Here is a 20,631-nt window from a genome sequence, read left to right as displayed (position 1 = left end):
TACTATAAAATGACTTTTTTTCATGAAATTTTTCGACATACTATAAAATGACTTTTCATGAAATTTTTCGATATACTATAAAATGACTTTTTTCATGAAATTTTTCGATATACTATAAAATGACTTTTTTTCATGAAATTTTTCGACATACTATAAAATGACTTTTTTCATGAAATTTTTCGACATACTATAAAATGACTTTTTTTATGAAATTTTTCGATATACTATAAAATGACTTTTTTTCATGAAATTTTTCGATATACTATAAAATGACTTTTTTCATGAAATTTTTCGATATAATATACTATGACTTTTTTTCCGCATGAAATTTTTCGACATACTATAAAATGACTTTTTTTCATGAAATTTTTCGACATACTATAAAATGACTTTTTTCATGAAATTTTTCGACATACTATAATATGACTTTTTTTCATGAAATTTTTCGACATACTATAAAATGACTTTTTTTCATGAAATTTTTCGACATACTATAAAATGACTTTTTTCATGAAATTTTTCGACATACTATAAAATGACTTTTTTTCATGAAATTTTTCGACATACTTTAAAATGACTTTTTTCATGAAATTTTTCGACATACTATAAAATTACTTTTTTTCATATAATTTTTCGACATACTATAAAATGACTTTTTTCATGAAATTTTTCGACATACTATAAAATGACGTTTTTTTATGAAATTTTTCGACATACTATAAAATGACGTTTTTTTATGAAATTTTTCGACATACTATAAAATTACTTTTTTTCAGGAAATTTTTCGACATACTATAAAATTACTTTTTTTCATGAAATTTTTTGACATACTATAAAATTACTTTTTTTCATATAATTTTTTGACATACTATAAAATGACTTTTTTCATGAAATTTTTCGATATACTATAAAATGACTTTTTTCATGAAATTTTTCGATATAATATACTATGACGTTTTTTTATGAAATTTTTCGACATACTATACTATGACTTTTTTTCCGCATGAAATTTTTCGACATACTATAAAATGACTTTTTTTCATGAAATTTTTCAACATACTATAAAATGACTTTTTCATGAAATTTTTCGACATACTATAAAATGACTTTTTTTCATGAAATTTTTCGATATACTATACTTCGACTTTTTTTCATGAAATTTTTCGATATACTATAAAATTACTTTTTTTCATGAAATTTTTCGATATGCTATACTATAACTTTTTTCATGAAATTTTTTCGATATACTGTAAAATGACTTTTTTTCATGAAATTTTTCGATATACTATACTTCGACTTTTTTTCATGAAATTTTTCGATATACTATGAAATTACTTTCTTTCATGAAATTTTTCGATATACTATAAAATGACTTTTTTCATGAAATTTTTCGATATAATATACTGACTTTTTTTCATGAAATTTTTCGACACTATAAAATGACTTTTTTTCATGAAATTTTTCGACATACTATAAAATTACTTTTTTTCATGAAATTTTTTGACATACTATAAAATTACTTTTTTTCATATAATTTTTCGACATACTATAAAATTACTTTTTTTCATGAAATTTTTCGACATACTATAAAATGACTTTTTTTCATGAAATTTTTCGATATACTATTAAATGACTTTTTTCATGAAATTTTTCGATATACTATAAAATGACTTTTTTCATGAAATTTTTCGATATACTGTAAAATGACTTTTTTTCATGAAATTTTTCGATATACTATACTTCGACTTTTTTTCATGAAATTTTTCGATATACTATGAAATTACTTTTTTTCATGAAATTTTTCGATATACTATAAAATGACTTTTTTCATGAAATTTTTCGATATAATATACTGACTTTTTTTCATGAAATTTTTCGATATAATATACTATGACTTTTTTCATGAAATTTTTCGATATACTATACTTCGACTTTTTTTCATGAAATTTTCGATATACTATAAAATGACTTTTTTTCATGAAATTTTTCGATATACTATAAAATGACTTTTTTCATGAAATTTTTCGATATACTATAAAATGACTTTTTTTCATGAAATTTTTCGATATACTATACTTCGACTTTTTTTCATGAAATTTTTCGATATACTATAAAATGACTTTTTTTCATGAAATTTTTCGACATACTATAAAATTACTTTTTTTCATGAAATTTTTAGACATACTATAAAATTACTTTTTTTCATGAAATTTTTCGATATACTATAAAATCACTTTTTTTCATGAAATTTTTCGATATACTATACTATAACATTTTTCATGAAATTTTTCGATATACTATACTTCGACTTTTTTTCATGAAATTTTTCGATATACTATGAAATTACTTTTTTTCATGAAATTTTTCGATATACTATAAAATGACTTTTCATGAAATTTTTCGATATAATATACTGACTTTTTTTCATGAAATTTTTCGATATAATATACTATGACTTTTTTTCATGAAATTTTTCGATATACTATAAAATGACTTTTTTCATGAAATTTTTCGATATACTATAAAATGACTTTTTTTTCATGAAATTTTTCGATATACTATACTTCGACTTTTTTTCATGAAATTTTTCGATATACTATAAAATTACTTTTTTTCATGAAATTTTTCGACATACTATAAAATTACTTTTTTTCATGAAATTTTTCGACATACTATAAAATGACTTTTTTTCATGAAATTTTTCGATATACTATAAAATCACTTTTTTTCATGAAATTTTTCGATATACTATACTATAACATTTTTCATGAAATTTTTCGATATACTATACTTCGACTTTTTTTCATGAAATTTTTCGACATACTATAAAATTACTTTTTTTCATGAAATTTTTCGACATACTATAAAATGACTTTTTTTCATGAAATTTTTCGACATACTATAAAATTACTTTTTTTCATATAATTTTTCGACATACTATAAAATGACTTTTTTTCATGAAATTTTTCGATATACTATACTTCGACTTTTTTTCATGAAATTTTTCGATATACTATAAAATTACTTTTTTCATGAAATTTTTCGATATGCTATACTATAACTTTTTTCATGAAATTTTTCGATATACTGTAAAATGACTTTTTTTCATGAAATTTTTCGATATACTATACTTCGACTTTTTTTCATGAAATTTTTCGACACTATAAAATGACTTTTTTTCATGAAATTTTTTGACATACTATAAAATGACTTTTTTCATGAAATTTTTCGACATACTATAAAATGACTTTTTTTCATGAAATTTTTCGACATACTATAAAATGACTTTTTTCATGAAATTTTTCGATATACTATAAAATGACTTTTTTCATGAAATTTTTCGATATGCTATACTATAACTTTTTTTCATGAAATTTTTCGATATACTGTAAAATGACTTTTTTTCATGAAATTTTTCGATATACTATACTTCGACTTTTTTTCATGAAATTTTTCGATATACTATGAAATTACTTTTTTTCATGAAATTTTTCGATATACTATAAAATGACTTTTCATGAAATTTTTCGATATAATATACTGACTTTTTTTCATGAAATTTTTCGATATAATATACTATGACTTTTTTTCATGAAATTTTTCGATATACTATAAAATGACTTTTTTCATGAAATTTTTCGATATACTATAAAATGACTTTTTTTTCATGAAATTTTTCGATATACTATAAAATTACTTTTTTTCATGAAATTTTTCGACATACTATAAAATTACTTTTTTTCATGAAATTTTTAGACATACTATAAAATGACTTTTTTTCATGAAATTTTTCGATATACTATAAAATCACTTTTTTTCATGAAATTTTTCGATATACTATACTATAACATTTTTCATGAAATTTTTCGATGTACTATAAAATGACTTTTTTTCATGAAATGTTTCGATATACTATACTTCGACTTTTTTTCATGAAATTTTTCGATATACTATGAAATTACCTTTTTTCATGAAATTTTTCGACATACTATAAAATGACTTTTTTTCATGAAATTTTTCGATATACTATAAAATGACTTTTTTCATGAAATTTTTCGATATAATATACTGACTTTTTTTCATGAAATTTTTCGATATACTATAAAATGACTTTTTTTCATGAAATTTTTCGATATACTATAAAATTACTTTTTTCATGAAATTTTTCGATATAATATACTATGACTTTTTTTCATGAAATTTTTCGATATACTATACTTCGACTTTTTTTCATGAAATTTTTCGACATACTATAAAATTACTTTTTTTCATGAAATTTTTTGACATACTATAAAATTACTTTTTTTCATATAATTTTCGACATACTATAAAATTACTTTTTTTCATGAAATTTTTCGACATACTATAAAATGACTTTTTTTCATGAAATTTTTCGATATACTATAAAATGACTTTTTTCATGAAATTTTTCGATATGCTATAAAATGACTTTTTTCATGAAATTTTTCGATATGCTATACTATAACTTTTTTTCATGAAATTTTTCGATATACTGTAAAATGACTTTTTTTCATGAAATTTTTCGATATACTATACTTCGACTTTTTTTCATGAAATTTTTCGATATACTATGAAATTACTTTTTTTCATGAAATTTTTCGATATACTATAAAATGACTTTTCATGAAATTTTTCGATATAATATACTGACTTTTTTTCATGAAATTTTTCGATATAATATACTATGACTTTTTTTCATGAAATTTTTCGATATACTATAAAATGACTTTTTTCATGAAATTTTTCGATATACTATAAAATGACTTTTTTTTCATGAAATTTTTCGATATACTATACTTCGACTTTTTTTCATGAAATTTTTCGATATACTATAAAATTACTTTTTTTCATGAAATTTTTCGACATACTATAAAATTACTTTTTTTCATGAAATTTTTAGACATACTATAAAATGACTTTTTTTCATGAAATTTTTCGATATACTATAAAATCACTTTTTTTCATGAAATTTTTCGATATGCTATACTATAACATTTTTCATGAAATTTTTCGATATACTATACTTCGACTTTTTTTCATGAAATTTTTCGACATACTATAAATTACTTTTTTTCATGAAATTTTTCGACATACTATAAATGACTTTTTTTCATGAAATTTTTCGACATACTATAAAATGACTTTTTTTCATGAAATTTTTCGACATACTATAAAATGACTTTTTTCATGAAATTTTTCGACATACTATAAAATGACTTTTTTTCATGAAATTTTTTGACATACTATAAAATTACTTTTTTTCATATAATTTTTCGACATACTATAAAATGACTTTTTTTCATGAAATTTTTCGATATACTATACTTCGACTTTTTTTCATGAAATTTTTCGATATACTATAAAATTACTTTTTTTCATGAAATTTTTCGATATGCTATACTATAACTTTTTTCATGAAATTTTTCGATATACTGTAAAATGACTTTTTTTCATGAAATTTTTCGATATACTATACTTCGACTTTTTTTCATGAAATTTTTCGACACTATAAAATGACTTTTTTTCATGAAATTTTTTGACATACTATAAAATGACTTTTTTCATGAAATTTTTCGACATACTATAAAATGACTTTTTTTCATGAAATTTTTCGACATACTATAAAATGACTTTTTTCATGAAATTTTTCGATATACTATAAAATGACTTTTTTCATGAAATTTTTCGATATGCTATACTATAACTTTTTTTCATGAAATTTTTCGATATACTGTAAAATGACTTTTTTTCATGAAATTTTTCGATATACTATACTTCGACTTTTTTTCATGAAATTTTTCGATATACTATGAAATTACTTTTTTTCATGAAATTTTTCGATATACTATAAAATGACTTTTCATGAAATTTTTCGATATAATATACTGACTTTTTTTCATGAAATTTTTCGATATAATATACTATGACTTTTTTTCATGAAATTTTTCGATATACTATAAAATGACTTTTTTCATGAAATTTTTCGATATACTATAAAATGACTTTTTTTTCATGAAATTTTTCGATATACTATACTTCGACTTTTTTTCATGAAATTTTTCGATATACTATAAAATTACTTTTTTTCATGAAATTTTTCGACATACTATAAAATTACTTTTTTTCATGAAATTTTTAGACATACTATAAAATGACTTTTTTTCATGAAATTTTTCGATATACTATAAAATCACTTTTTTTCATGAAATTTTTCGATATACTATACTATAACATTTTTCATGAAATTTTTCGATGTACTATAAAATGACTTTTTTTCATGAAATGTTTCGATATACTATACTTCGACTTTTTTTCATGAAATTTTTCGATATACTATGAAATTACCTTTTTTCATGAAATTTTTCGACATACTATAAAATGACTTTTTTTCATGAAATTTTTCGATATACTATAAAATGACTTTTTTCATGAAATTTTTCGATATAATATACTGACTTTTTTTCATGAAATTTTTCGATATACTATAAAATGACTTTTTTTCATGAAATTTTTCGATATACTATAAAATGACTTTTTTTCATGAAATTTTTCGATATACTATAAAATGACTTTTTTCATGAAATTTTTCGATATACTGTAAAATGACTTTTTTTCATGAAATTTTTCGATATACTATACTTCGACTTTTTTTCATGAAATTTTTCGATATACTATGAAATTACTTTTTTTCATGAAATTTTTCGATATACTATAAAATGACTTTTTTCATGAAATTTTTCGATATAATATACTGACTTTTTTTCATGAAATTTTTCGATATAATATACTATGACTTTTTTTCATGAAATTTTTCGATATACTATACTTCGACTTTTTTTCATGAAATTTTCGATATACTATAAAATGACTTTTTTTCATGAAATTTTTCGATATACTATAAAATGACTTTTTTCATGAAATTTTTCGATATACTATAAAATGACTTTTTTTCATGAAATTTTTCGATATACTATACTTCGACTTTTTTTCATGAAATTTTTCGATATACTATAAAATGACTTTTTTTCATGAAATTTTTCGACATACTATAAAATTACTTTTTTTCATGAAATTTTTAGACATACTATAAAATTACTTTTTTTCATGAAATTTTTCGATATACTATAAAATCACTTTTTTTTCATGAAATTTTTCGATATACTATACTATAACATTTTTCATGAAATTTTTCGATATACTATACTTCGACTTTTTTTCATGAAATTTTTCGATATACTATGAAATTACTTTTTTTCATGAAATTTTTCGATATACTATAAAATGACTTTTCATGAAATTTTTCGATATAATATACTGACTTTTTTTCATGAAATTTTTCGATATAATATACTATGACTTTTTTTCATGAAATTTTTCGATATACTATAAAATGACTTTTTTCATGAAATTTTTCGATATACTATAAAATGACTTTTTTTTCATGAAATTTTTCGATATACTATACTTCGACTTTTTTTCATGAAATTTTTCGATATACTATAAAATTACTTTTTTTCATGAAATTTTTCGACATACTATAAAATTACTTTTTTTCATGAAATTTTTAGACATACTATAAAATGACTTTTTTTCATGAAATTTTTCGATATACTATAAAATCACTTTTTTTCATGAAATTTTTCGATATACTATACTATAACATTTTTCATGAAATTTTTCGATATACTATACTTCGACTTTTTTTCATGAAATTTTTCGACATACTATAAAATTACTTTTTTTCATGAAATTTTTCGACATACTATAAAATGACTTTTTTTCATGAAATTTTTCGACATACTATAAAATGACTTTTTTTCATGAAATTTTTCGATATACTATAAAATGACTTTTTTCATGAAATTTTTCGATATGCTATAAAATGACTTTTTTCATGAAATTTTTCGATATGCTATACTATAACTTTTTTTCATGAAATTTTTCGATATACTGTAAAATGACTTTTTTTCATGAAATTTTTCGATATACTATACTTCGACTTTTTTTCATGAAATTTTTCGATATACTATGAAATTACTTTTTTTCATGAAATTTTTCGATATACTATAAAATGACTTTTCATGAAATTTTTCGATATAATATACTGACTTTTTTTCATGAAATTTTTCGATATAATATACTATGACTTTTTTTCATGAAATTTTTCGATATACTATAAAATGACTTTTTTCATGAAATTTTTCGATATACTATAAAATGACTTTTTTTTCATGAAATTTTTCGATATACTATACTTCGACTTTTTTTCATGAAATTTTTCTATATAATATAAAATTACTTTTTTTCATGAAATTTTTCGACATACTATAAAATTACTTTTTTTCATGAAATTTTTAGACATACTATAAAATGACTTTTTTTCATGAAATTTTTCGATATACTATAAAATCACTTTTTTTCATGAAATTTTTCGATATACTATACTATAACATTTTTCATGAAATTTTTCGATGTACTATAAAATGACTTTTTTTCATGAAATGTTTCGATATACTATACTTCGACTTTTTTTCATGAAATTTTTCGATATACTATGAAATTACCTTTTTTCATGAAATTTTTCGACATACTATAAAATGACTTTTTTTCATGAAATTTTTCGATATACTATAAAATGACTTTTTTCATGAAATTTTTCAATATAATATACTGACTTTTTTTCATGAAATTTTTCGATATACTATAAAATGACTTTTTTTCATGAAATTTTTCGATATACTATAAAATGACTTTTTTTCATGAAATTTTTCGATATACTATAAAATTACTTTTTTCATGAAATTTTTCGATATAATATACTATGACTTTTTTTCATGAAATTTTTCGATATACTATAAAATGACTTTTTTTCATGAAATTTTTCGATATACTATAAAATGACTTTTTTCATGAAATTTTTCGACATACTATATTATGACTTTCTTTAATAAAATGATTCAACATACTATACTATGACGTTTTTTAATAATATTTATCGGCATACTATACTATGAAGTCTTTTCATGACATTTTTCGACAACTATACTATGACTTTTTTTCAACACACTAAACTATGACATTTTTATGACTTTTTTTTACAACGTACTATTTTTTACTATACTATGACTTTTTCATTGTTTTTTTCATGACATAATACACCATAACATTTTCATGACTGTCTTTATGGCATACTATATTATGAAACATTTTTTATATTACATTTTTATGACATATTATTCCAGGGGTTCTCAAAGTTTTGATGACTGACTGACAGGTGTTTAATGGCATTGGAACAGTTGTCCACATACTTTGGCCATGTAATGTAGTATGTATGCTTTTATTGCATGTTTAACCCCTCGAAACCTGTAAAAAGTTGCAAAAAACGAAGTAAAAAAAAAACCCATTTGTGCTGTTGTTCAAAGCAACTAACAACACACAGCTCGTGAGTACTTACAGGAGTCCTCAATCTTTATGAGGGGGTTCGTCAAGATGGGTGTGATGGGTGCTGAAGGGACAGTCTGAGGTGACTGAGGGGGGGTGACAGCGGGGGAGGGGATTGAAGGGCTGTCTGAGGTACTCCCCTCTGCTTCCTTCCCCTTCTCCCTCTACAGAGGAGCCCCAGCAGAGGAATGACAAGGCATGCAACGAAAATACACGTGATGGCATCAACAGAAATTAAAATGCAACATAACCAATGAAGAAACAGAAGATAATGAACAACAAAATCAATAATTTATGATAAAATCAGCTGGATGGAGAAGATGGAGGCTTGAACAAAAGAGGGAGAAAAGCGCACAAACTCAGGGGAGGAAAGGATGAGAGATGAAGGACTTGGCGGTGCATTTGTAGCTCTTAAAACGGTTGTTTGTTTTGTGTGTGAAACCCTTTGAAATATCAGTGTTGATGACTTTAAAATCTCAGATCATGAGCTGCATTGTAGGTTAGAAAAAGTCTTCCAGCCATTTCAAAACCTTGTTAGTAAAGGCTGCAAGCATGACTGCAAAATCAAGACTTAGCTGTTGAAAAGCTCAGATTTTTGAGTTTGTATGTTTGGTTTCTGAAGTAGGGAGGACATTTCTGATCCACCAACCAACCAACTAACTAATTCATTAATTAATGAATTAATTAATTAATTAAAAATTCTATCTCCTGCATTTCTATACATTTATATGAATCTAGAAAATTATTATATTCTTAAAACTGTGAACATTTGCACACTAATATTTTACACATTCCATCTTCTTCAGTTTTACAGCTCTTTTCATTTTTAAAAATATATATTTTACCTAATTTTTATTGCAGATTTCTATTTTATATTAATATTTGCTTGACTTGTTTATTTTTCTTTTCTCTTACTATGTTTATTGTGACCGTTACGCACCAAAACACCAGGGAAATGAATATAAAATATACATTGCTGCATTATTAATGCACTAATACTACATATGTTTCCATGATACAGACCTGATATTATTTCATACTATTTTATTTGACATTATGATAAATAATCTTCACTACAAAGTTCACTGTTCTTATTATTATTATATTATTATTATATACATTTCTCTAAAGGATCTGGTGATCTCGTGCTGCGTTCAGGTACTATATCACGAGTGGAAACTGTTTTTCTAAAGAAAATAGACGAGCAAACTCTCCATCGATGCAGACAAAAAGATTTGGCCATGCAACCAGCAGAACTGGCAGGACAGGATAACATGAAGAAGGGCAACTACGATACACTAATAATAAAGAATTGAATCTAGTGTTTTTAACATGGAGTTTGGTTGTGATGTATTTACCCTTCTGCCTCCACCTCCGGGGACGTGGCCGATGTTGTCAAGAGAGCCGATCTTAGACTGAACTTTGAACTCCAGCTTCTCATTTTTTATCTCGATATTTCCACCACCTGATGAAAACAGAACATATAGCACCATTATTAATACGTTTAAGAAATATATATATATATAAACATACATTTTAAAAGTATGGACAAGAGACAGGTAACATAAAACGTAAAAGTCCTGCACTAAAAGTACGAACACAAACCTGGCTTATGACGCATGTTGACTTTTGATCCACATTTCGATTGAACGTTGGTCAGATCAATCTTTTTGTGCACAATCTGAACCTGTGAAGGCGACAAAACAGGGAGCAGAAACAATTCAATTTAAAGCAACACATGTCACTCTAAACTATAAAGTTTACATGCAGCTACAGATTAACTGGTGCTAAAAAACAGACCTGTTAGTTTTCTACAACCGTTACCGGGAAGGAAACACACATCAATAAAACACTACATGAAGACAAACTGGGTTATATATTAAAGTCTTGGACTAGAATCGGTGAGGATTTTTTTATAAAAGAAATACAGAAAAATTATCCAGTTTCTTGTTAAAAACATTTAGTAATAAGTTAAATCAGGGGTCCGCAACCTTTACTATCAAAAGAGGCATTTAAGACAAAAAAAATCTGTCTTGAGCCGCAAAACATTTAAGCATTGTGATGAAGGTAACACAGTTTATAGTCTATATATATAGTATATAAGTCTAATGCAGTGAGGACCAAAGAGACAATGTACTACGGAGTATTAGGACCACATTGAGGGAAAAACATCTGAGATTTACGGAATAAAGTCAGAATATTACGAGGATAAAGTCATAACTTTACGAGAAAAAAAGTTGTAATTTTTATGAGAATAAAGTCATAACTTTACGAGAATAAAATCATAACTTTACGAGAATAAAGTCTTAGCTAAGAGGAAATAAAGTCGTAATATTACGAGAAAAAGTCATAACTTTACAAGAAAAAAGTCATATTACGAGAATAAAGTCATAACTAAGAGAAAAAAAGTCGTAATATTACGAAAAATAAAGTCATAACTTTACCAAAAAAAAATCGGAATATTACCAGAATAAAATCATAACTTTACGAGAAAAAAGAAAATAACACGTAAAATTACTACTTTATAATAATGACTTTATTCTTATAATACTACGACTTTTTTTCTCGTAAACCTATGACTTTATAAACATAATATTACAACTTTTTTCTCTTATATTTATGACTTTATTCGTGAAATCTCAGATTTATTATTTTTCCTCAATGTGGCCCTAATACTCCGTCGTACCGTCGTACCATAGACCTACAACAATGACGAATAAAAATTAAAATGTAAACAAAAAACAGTTATTCATTTCCATTTTTAAAACTCCACAGGGAGCCACTGGAGAGGCGCTAAAGAGCTGCAGGTGGCTGACCCCTGGGTTAAATCGATCACGCACTGCTCGTGGTGTTGTAGATATAAAAAGCCATATTTCTGATCCGTGCATCACAGAGTCTCGTCTCTCCTGTCTGACTGTCTCGTAACACAAAGCGCTCAGTCTCCCTGCTGAGGTCATCTCAGTGCTCATCTCAACAGGCACAGTTTGGACAGAGACTCTTTGTTACAGCGCAGAGACTCTCTCTCTCTTTATGACACAATTAGTTCTCGTCACCACAAGGGAATTAATTATTTCTCTTTATAGATTTTCTGCTAGTAAAAAAAATAAATATCCGATCTTCCAACTTGAGGCAGTTTGACTAAAACAAAAACCACACACAGGATTCATGCATGTTTGTTTTGAGGGGCCAGTTTGGGTGGTAAAACTTTCTGATCACAGTCAAACCGACAAGCACAGATTCAACAGAGTTATCAAGCTTACAGAAGACCATGAGCATTACATAACACCGTAGAAGCACTGTGAGCACTGCACCAACCAAAAGATTCAACTAATTAACATCTAACAGTACAGACAAAACTACTGGGAGAAAAATACATCTATAGCAGTGGTGGAGGAAGTATTCAGAATACCACACTGTAAAAAATACTCTGTTACAGGTTAAAGTCCTTCAAGTATTATCAGAAAAATGTACTTAAAGTATTAAAACTGTGACTGTTTGACTTTTATGTATTGTATCATTAGAATTGTATTACTCATGCATTAATGTAAAAGCAGGATTTTACTGTTGTAGTTGGTTGAGGTGCATTTGTATTAGAGCTGTCAAAGTTCACGCAATAATAACTCATTAATACAAATTTGTTTTAACGCTACAAACGTTTAATGCAACTTGTGATTTTTAGGCTCAATTTAAAGCTAGAGTGAAGATACTGACATCCTATGAAACTAGAAAAACCTAAAGAATCCATCGGTAACAACCAGGTCATACCAGCTTTTCATGAAGGAGGCTAAATAACGCTCCAAACCTACGTTAAATTTTGGCGAGGAAAAACTGACATGGACAATATCTGTCATTGTTTTGTGTTGTTAATTGATTTCCAGTAATAAATATATACATATATTTTCATAAAGCAGCATATTTGCCCACTCCCATGATAATAAGAGTATTAAATACTTGACAAATCTCCCTTTAAGGTTCATTTAGAACAGACAAAAAATGAAATTAATTTGCAATTAAATATTTCAATCGATTGACAACCCTGAATTTTATATAAGACGACATTTTCTATTTTGGATTAATCTGCTGATTATTTTCTACATCAATCGACTGATTGTTTGGTTTCTAAAAATTCAGAAAATACTGAGAAATGTCATGATGTGACCACAAATTTATTCAGTTTACTGTCATTTAAAACAAAGAAAAAGCAGCTAAACCATGAAACATTTTGGCATTTTTCTTAATTTGATTAATTTTCTGTCGATCAACTAATGGACTAATCATTTCATCCCTAATTGTGTAAACCGTTGGGTAGCTTAATATATAACAATGCATCATATTTTATTAACTCTGCATATGTTTTGTACGTAAACTAAAGCTGTCAAATAAACAAATAAATGTAGTAAAGTAAAATATTAAAGTTGCATAAAATAAAGAAAAGTACAAGTACTTGGTACTTACCAAATTTATAAAAATCTAATTTTTTTGTGGCATTTCATGAGTTGAAAATGACTCAAACGCCGTCTACTGTTTCAAGGCCAATTAGAGATTGAGTCGACTGGTTGGAACTAATCTATGTCATTAAATTTATATTAAAAAAATAATATTAATGCCTTTAATCAGTCACTGAGCAACTTTGCATTTGTTGTACTTGAGTAAATGTACTTGGTTACGCTCCACCACTGCTCTCTGGTTTAGTGCTACTCTAAGTCATCAGTATGAAATGCTCATGCCTGTGTATTAATGATAAAACTGTTAATAGGAGGTGTTAACAGTGTTGGAGTATCGAGGTCAGGAGGGTTGAACACACACAGGAGGTTTCGTGCACGCTGACATCCTGCTCCTTTGTGAAGATGCATTCAAGAGAAGCAACAAGGAGGCCACGGGCCAAACCCCTCATCTACTCACATTGCCACCACCGGGTACATGTTTTATATTATCTTTGGAGCCGCACCGGGACTGCACATTGCTTAAGTCCAGCTTCTTTTCAAGAATTTGTACCTGGAAAGTTGATATGAGAGACGGTTATCCTGGGCTGCGAGAGAGGACCAGTGCTGGAGAGGAAACTAGATCTAACTAGGGAACATGGCTGATTAAAGAGGACGGGAGGGACCTTTAACTTATTCTTAACTAGGATTTGTGTGATGATCTGAACTGCTGAGATACTCAAGACTCTCCCGATGAGGAGATCCCTCACATTACCACTTCATGTACATGTCTGATATTGTCTTTAATCACTATGATCCACCTTCAGGTCAAGTATTTCAGAGGTTAAGAAGGTCAATTATTCCAAAAGTGAAAGTCAAGAACGAGACTCCTCACCTTGCCTCCACCAGGAGTGTGCTTTAGGTTGTCTTTAGATCCACAACGAGCTTGGACGTTAGCCAAGTCCATCTTCTTATCGAGGATTTGGACCTGCAGAAGTTCGAGAAAGAAAAATAAAAGTCTTCAGAATATTAAAATGAGAAAAGAAGATTCAGCCGGAGGGGGGATCCGCCCAGAATGGAGGACATAAGATGTTCGAGGGATGAAGACTGGAATGTTTTGGAGAGGTGGGATGTGGCACAATGAACAATCCATTAGATTTTGATGGCGATCTGGATCATGATCCAGATTCAGGAATATTTTTACGGATTCCTACACATGCGCAGTGTGACTGATGACGCGTTGATTATGCGTGACCCCGCCTCAACCCTTCTGAGAGCAGAGAGATACGTGTGTGGATGTGTGTGCAGGACCTGCTGGCCGTCCGTGGTGAGATAGAACAAAGCGGTAGATGACAGGATGAGAGACAACGTAGTGTAACGTTATACAGACATAACAAGGCTGCTGAATGAGAGAGGCATCCGCCGATACGTTACACGGAAACACACCGTGTTTAAAACAAGCCAACCACCTCACGATACCGCCAGCTGTGAGCTGTGATCTGTTTTTAAAGTCAGGCACCTTGGCGGAGGTCTGCGCTCTCCGAGTGCCATTCTAGTTGCGTTCTGTGTTAAAGTATTCATGACAAAAACAATGGTTCAAAAATATATATTGACGTGAGCAATGCTTGCATGAAAAATGAGCGTCCCTGGTGTCTAAAAGCCTTATAAGGACGGCAGCTTTAATGAAATGAGTCAAAAATATGTATGTTTGTCACACTGGTTTGATTTAACCACTGCAGATACTACTGGGGGTATTCTAATATCTTTAGTGCATGAAAATACAAATATTATGCAGAATGTGACAGTTATTGAACCAGGACAGGTGAGACCCAAAAAGCTATATTTGATGCGCATTAAAGCAGCTTTTGGTTAAATGCACTTTGAGCTATTAGTGAGCTGAGAACAAACAAAAAAAAATCTAATATTTCTTATTGAGCAGATTGTGACTGTACAGATTCCATCCAGAAGTCCATCTTCTTTTCATGTATTTTAAAATAAAAATAATAAGAGAGCACTTTCTTCTTCTTCTTCTTCTTCTTTTTTACCAAAAGTTGGTTTCCGATGATCTTAACTGTAGAGAAACTCAAGAGTTGGGTGTTGAGTTCATCCCTCAGTTACTCACATTGCCGCCACCGGGTTCATGTTTCACATTGCCTTTGGAGCCACACTTAGACTGGACACTACTATAGTCCACCTTCTGATCAAGGATTTGCACCTGGAAGAATGAAAACGTCAGCTTTTAGATTTTTTGAGCGGAGACGACGGTTCGACACATTAAGTTGTGAAGCGTGAGAGAGATAACTTTGTGTATAACATGCAGGTTGAGAGGTGATGTTGTGTCAGAGAGGACGAGAGAGATAACACTGGCCTACTCCAAACTGGTCTTCCTCTCATTTCCTTTTAGGACCAAATACAGGAATCATTGCACTCAGTAAAGATGAAGTATTTATGCTCATCCTCTCTTCTGGGTGTTTGATCTGTCGTTTAAACGTCAGGGGTAACTTTCAATGATTTATTTTTGGTCCATAAATATCACAACACAAGATCCTTTAAATTTCAGCAGTAAAACATCAGACACATAACTGTAGTTTAAACCAAATTAGAACAAAGACTTTGCAGTGCTTTTAATGCTAAAATGGACCACACATACACACACACACACACACACACACACACACACACAAACACACTGTACACAAACACTCACACTTAAAGCACAGTGGACTGTATTAATCAGACAGCACTGGAAACATCAAAAGGCAGATTGGAGTTTTAGTTCCTAAAACATTTCTCAGAGACTCTGGAGGCAGAAATACGCTGATTGGCTGATTCAAATCTCAGTGGGAGGAGCCAGTTTTTAACCCTATTTTTAATTTTTTTATTTTGGCTGAAATCTTTTTTTATTTTATTTTTTAAATTTTCATCACAAAAAAAAGTAACATCTACAGACAGAAACACAAACATACCAACCCCACATACAGAATAATAATAATACAAAAATAACTAAAATTAAATAATACATACCAACCCTTTTTAAACCGAGTGAAGACGGACGGAAGGCAGAGTTGCAAAGTCCGCTTATTATAATTGGTAGTCGCAGGTTGTGTTTTTTTGGGCTTGTTTCTAAAGTCACTCTCTCATCTTCAACCTCTTATACGGGTTGGGTCGCGGGGGCAACAGCTCCAGCAGGGGACCCCAAACCTCCCTTTCCCGGGCCACATTAACCAGCTCTTACTGGGGGATCCCGAGGCGTTCCCAGGCCAGTGTGGAGATATAATCTCTCCACCTAGTCCTGGGTCTTCCCCGTGGCCTCCTCCCAGCTGGTTGTGCCTGGAACACCTCCCTAGGTAGGCGCCCAGGTTAGGGGGGCATCCTTACTAGATGCCCGAACCACCTCAGCTGGCTCCTTTCAACGCAAAGGAGTAGCGTCTCTCACGGATGACTGAGCTTCTCACCCTATCTCTAAGGGAGACGCCAGCCACCCTCCTGAGAAAACACATTTCGTCCGTTTTTACCCGCGATCTAGTTCTATGGGTCATCACCCAACCCTCATGACCAGAGGTGAGAGTAGGAACGAAGATTGACCGGTAGATCGAGAGCTTTGAAATGCACTCAAAATGTCTTTTAAGACCACAAAGGGCACCTTTAAGTTTACATTCCAACTTCTTAAATATGTATGTATTAATACCATGTGCCTTTTATCAGGAAACGTCAAAAACTGTGTGTATTTCTGCCTCCAGAGCTCCGATCTAAACCTCCAATCTGCAGACTACAGGAGAGACCTGGACTGCAGTATGAGGTGTAACAGCTGGAGAGTCAGAGTCAGGTTTACCTTTCCACCTCCAGGCTGGTGCTTCATGTTCTCTGTGGAGCCGATCTTGGACCGGACGTGCTTCAGGTCCGGCATGGGCGCCGCCGCCGCAGCCAGAGGGGCCGGCGGGCGGCTCTTCAGTGAGCCGGGGGATTTGGGCGTAGAACGCACCACTGCGATCTTCTTCACTTTGTTGGCCTCGGCCGCCGCCTTCGCAGACTGCGCTTGGCTATTGGGAGATTTTGGAGTGCCGGGGCTGTTCTGTCCACTCCCGTCTTAAGCAATCGGAAGAAGTGACGAGTCAGAAGTTTCACACAACTCAAACAGTGGTGGATGAAAGGAAAATAATAAATAGAAATATAAACAGACTAGGAGCTCTACCGGCTAAAAGCTGACCAAGTCTGATCCAGGACTGGATCAGACTGTGGCGTTGTGCCCATGCAACGCTAAAAGTGACCTCTAATGATTCTCTGTTTTTATTACCTTTTTCATTTTTTGGAGTGGGAGGTTTCTTGGCACTAGCTGTATCACAAAGAATATGACACATCATAAGCAATCCTTAAATCTTACTCCTTATAAAAATAAAAAAAATCACATAAATAGAAAAATGAAAAGGATGTAAATGAAATGAAAAGACTTAAAAGTAAAGTTTTCGTTCCGTACCTGGTTGAGCTGCAGTTCTGACAGAAGGTTTGGCTCCTGGGGTTTGAGACTTTGCACCACCGAGACTCTGAAAATCAACAAAACGGCCGAAAGGTTTAGTTTTAAGCAGAGAGCTCAGAAAGCTGCTTTTATTCTACTTGCATTAGACCAGGGGTCAGCAACCTCTTTAGCCCCTCTCCAGTGGCTCCCTGTGGATTTTTAAAAATGGAAATGAATAACTGTTTTTGGTTTACATTTTACTTTTTATTTATCATTGTTGTAGGTCTATGGTACGACGGTACGACGGAGTGTTAGGGCTACATTGAGGAAAAAATAAATAAATCTGAGATTTCAAGAATAAATTCATAATATTATGAGAATTAAGTCATAATATTATAAAGAAGTAATTTTACGTGTTATTTTCTTTTTTTCTCGTAAACTTCTGACTTTTTTCTCGTAAAGTTATGACTTTATACTCGTACTATTACGACTTTTTTATCGTAAAGTTATGACTTTATTCTCGTAATATTACGACTTTTTTTATCGTAAAGTTATGACTTTATTCTCGTAATATTACGACTTTTTTTATCGTAAAGTTATGACTTTATTCTCGTAATATTACGACTTTTTTTATCGTAAAGTTATGACTTTAGTCTCGTTATATTACAACTTTTTTTCTCATAAAGTTATGACTTTATTCCCGGAATATTATTACTTTATTCTGTAATCTAATCGATGTGGCCCTAATACTCCGTCGTACATTGTCTCTTTGGCCCTCACTGCATTAGACTTATATACTATATACTCAGACTATAAACTGTGTTACCTTCATCACAATGATCAAATGTTTTGCGGCTCCAGACAGATTCATTTTTTGATAGAAAAGGTTGCTGACCCCTGCATTAGACAAAATCATAGAAATCTGATCTGGTGGAGGAAATGAGAGTCAAACTGTAATCAGTGATGAATGGATGAGTCTTTGGTTAGTGTTTATAGTAATTAACAATAAAAGAAATGTTAGTATGGATGCATTTATATTTCCTTGACCTCTCAAACAAGACGAGGAAACTGAGCATCCATCCGTCCGTCGTCTTTAACAACCTGAACTCAGCTCAGGTGTGAACTCTCAGCTGCGTTCAGAGCCGTACTTACTCCGGGCTGCCTGGGCCCTGTGCTGCTGGCTTTAACGGGGATGGAGCTGGGCCCGTTTCGGGAGGAGGCGTGTGTTTTGTTGCCCTTGGTGACTACGGATGGTCTTTTAAGGGAAGAGGTTGGTTTGATGGCAGTTTGAGTCTTTTTCATGAGGAGGAAAAAAATGGATAAAAGAAAACAAAAGAAGTTCTAATGATCATGAACAGAAAATGATTTAACAAATGAAAAATGATGGAAAAGAATGATTGTATTTCACAGATGAAAGGATTATTCCGGTTTATTACAACGTGGGCCTTATTTTCATCGCCTTTTTAAAAAGCGGCACGACAAAAACAAAGTCTGACGGGAAAAGTAACATGCAACAAATGCTTCAAATAAATGACAAAATACGTCAATTGAGCGTTTTAGTTTCTTTTAGCTCATTGTTTTGTTTTTATGGACCACAACATTCAGCATCAGCGTAGTTTCAAGCATAGAGTTGTTCCAACACCAGTATCAGAAATGCGTCCGATATTGCCCAAAATTCAGGATCGTGTATCGGCGAGTACGCCAGTCAGTGCACCGATCCGATACTAGGGTTTCCGCCGGGCCTGAGATGACTTCACGCCAGTCCAAAGCATCGGGGAATTATGTATTTTTAAGATGTTTTTTATACTAAAATGTGTTATGCAAACTCCTTTAATGAATAACTCAGTGCGCAGGTTGTGTGTTTAACGTTAGCGAGTGTCTGCGTTTGCGGATCCACGTTTCCAGATCAATGGTACAATAACTGGTAGAAAAGATGCAACAAAAATATGCTCCAACTTGTAATAAACCAGAATGATCCCTTTAATAAAAGAAATGATGATAGTGTTGTCGGTCACGTACCTTATCTGCAGAGCCGTTATCCATCTTCGCTTGAGCTACAGACAGAAGAGAGAAGCAGGTTTTTTAATATCTTTCATTTCTTCTTTTATTTCCTCCCATGTAAGACCTTTGCTACCAGGTGTGTGCCTAAACACATTCACACAGCAAAGAAACCAAATCAAATGTCGGTGATATGCAGCATGCATGGTGACACAAAGTGCTTGTGGAAACCAAATAAAGTGGATTTTTTTCAGGGGGGGCCGCATGACCAGCAGAGTGAGCAGAGATGGAGACATG

General features: G+C 30.1%; 1 protein-coding gene across 35 annotated transcripts in view; it reads right to left on the bottom strand.

The window, feature by feature from the left end:
* Positions 1-20,631, bottom strand: part of mapta (microtubule-associated protein tau a) — a 56,203-nt gene that overhangs the window by 3,747 nt on the left and 31,825 nt on the right. For 16 of the 35 annotated variants that reach the window (XM_037755198.1, XM_037755197.1, XM_037755201.1 and 13 more), the window contains 10 exons: positions 20,356-20,390; positions 19,489-19,629; positions 18,358-18,424; positions 18,178-18,216; positions 17,716-17,969; positions 16,006-16,098; positions 14,779-14,871; positions 14,365-14,457; positions 11,068-11,149; positions 10,821-10,927 (listed from right to left, as the gene is read on the bottom strand). In XM_037755198.1, coding sequence (XP_037611126.1) covers positions 10,821-10,927; positions 11,068-11,149; positions 14,365-14,457; positions 14,779-14,871; positions 16,006-16,098; positions 17,716-17,969; positions 18,178-18,216; positions 18,358-18,424; positions 19,489-19,629; positions 20,356-20,390 — 1,004 coding nt within the window. Of the gene's footprint in view, positions 1-9,475; positions 9,627-10,820; positions 10,928-11,067; positions 11,150-14,364; positions 14,458-14,778; positions 14,872-16,005; positions 16,099-17,715; positions 17,970-18,177; positions 18,217-18,357; positions 18,425-19,488; positions 19,630-20,355; positions 20,391-20,631 lie in introns of all 35 variants that reach the window. The other 19 variants (XM_037755210.1, XM_037755212.1, XM_037755213.1 and 16 more) reach the window with 9 other exon arrangements.

This window comes from Sebastes umbrosus, chromosome 20, assembly GCF_015220745.1.
Source record: "Sebastes umbrosus isolate fSebUmb1 chromosome 20, fSebUmb1.pri, whole genome shotgun sequence".
Taxonomy (NCBI): Eukaryota; Metazoa; Chordata; class Actinopteri; order Perciformes; family Sebastidae; genus Sebastes; species Sebastes umbrosus.
The sequence above is the reverse complement of the archived record's forward strand: the minus strand, read 5'-3'. Positions and strand labels throughout refer to the sequence as shown.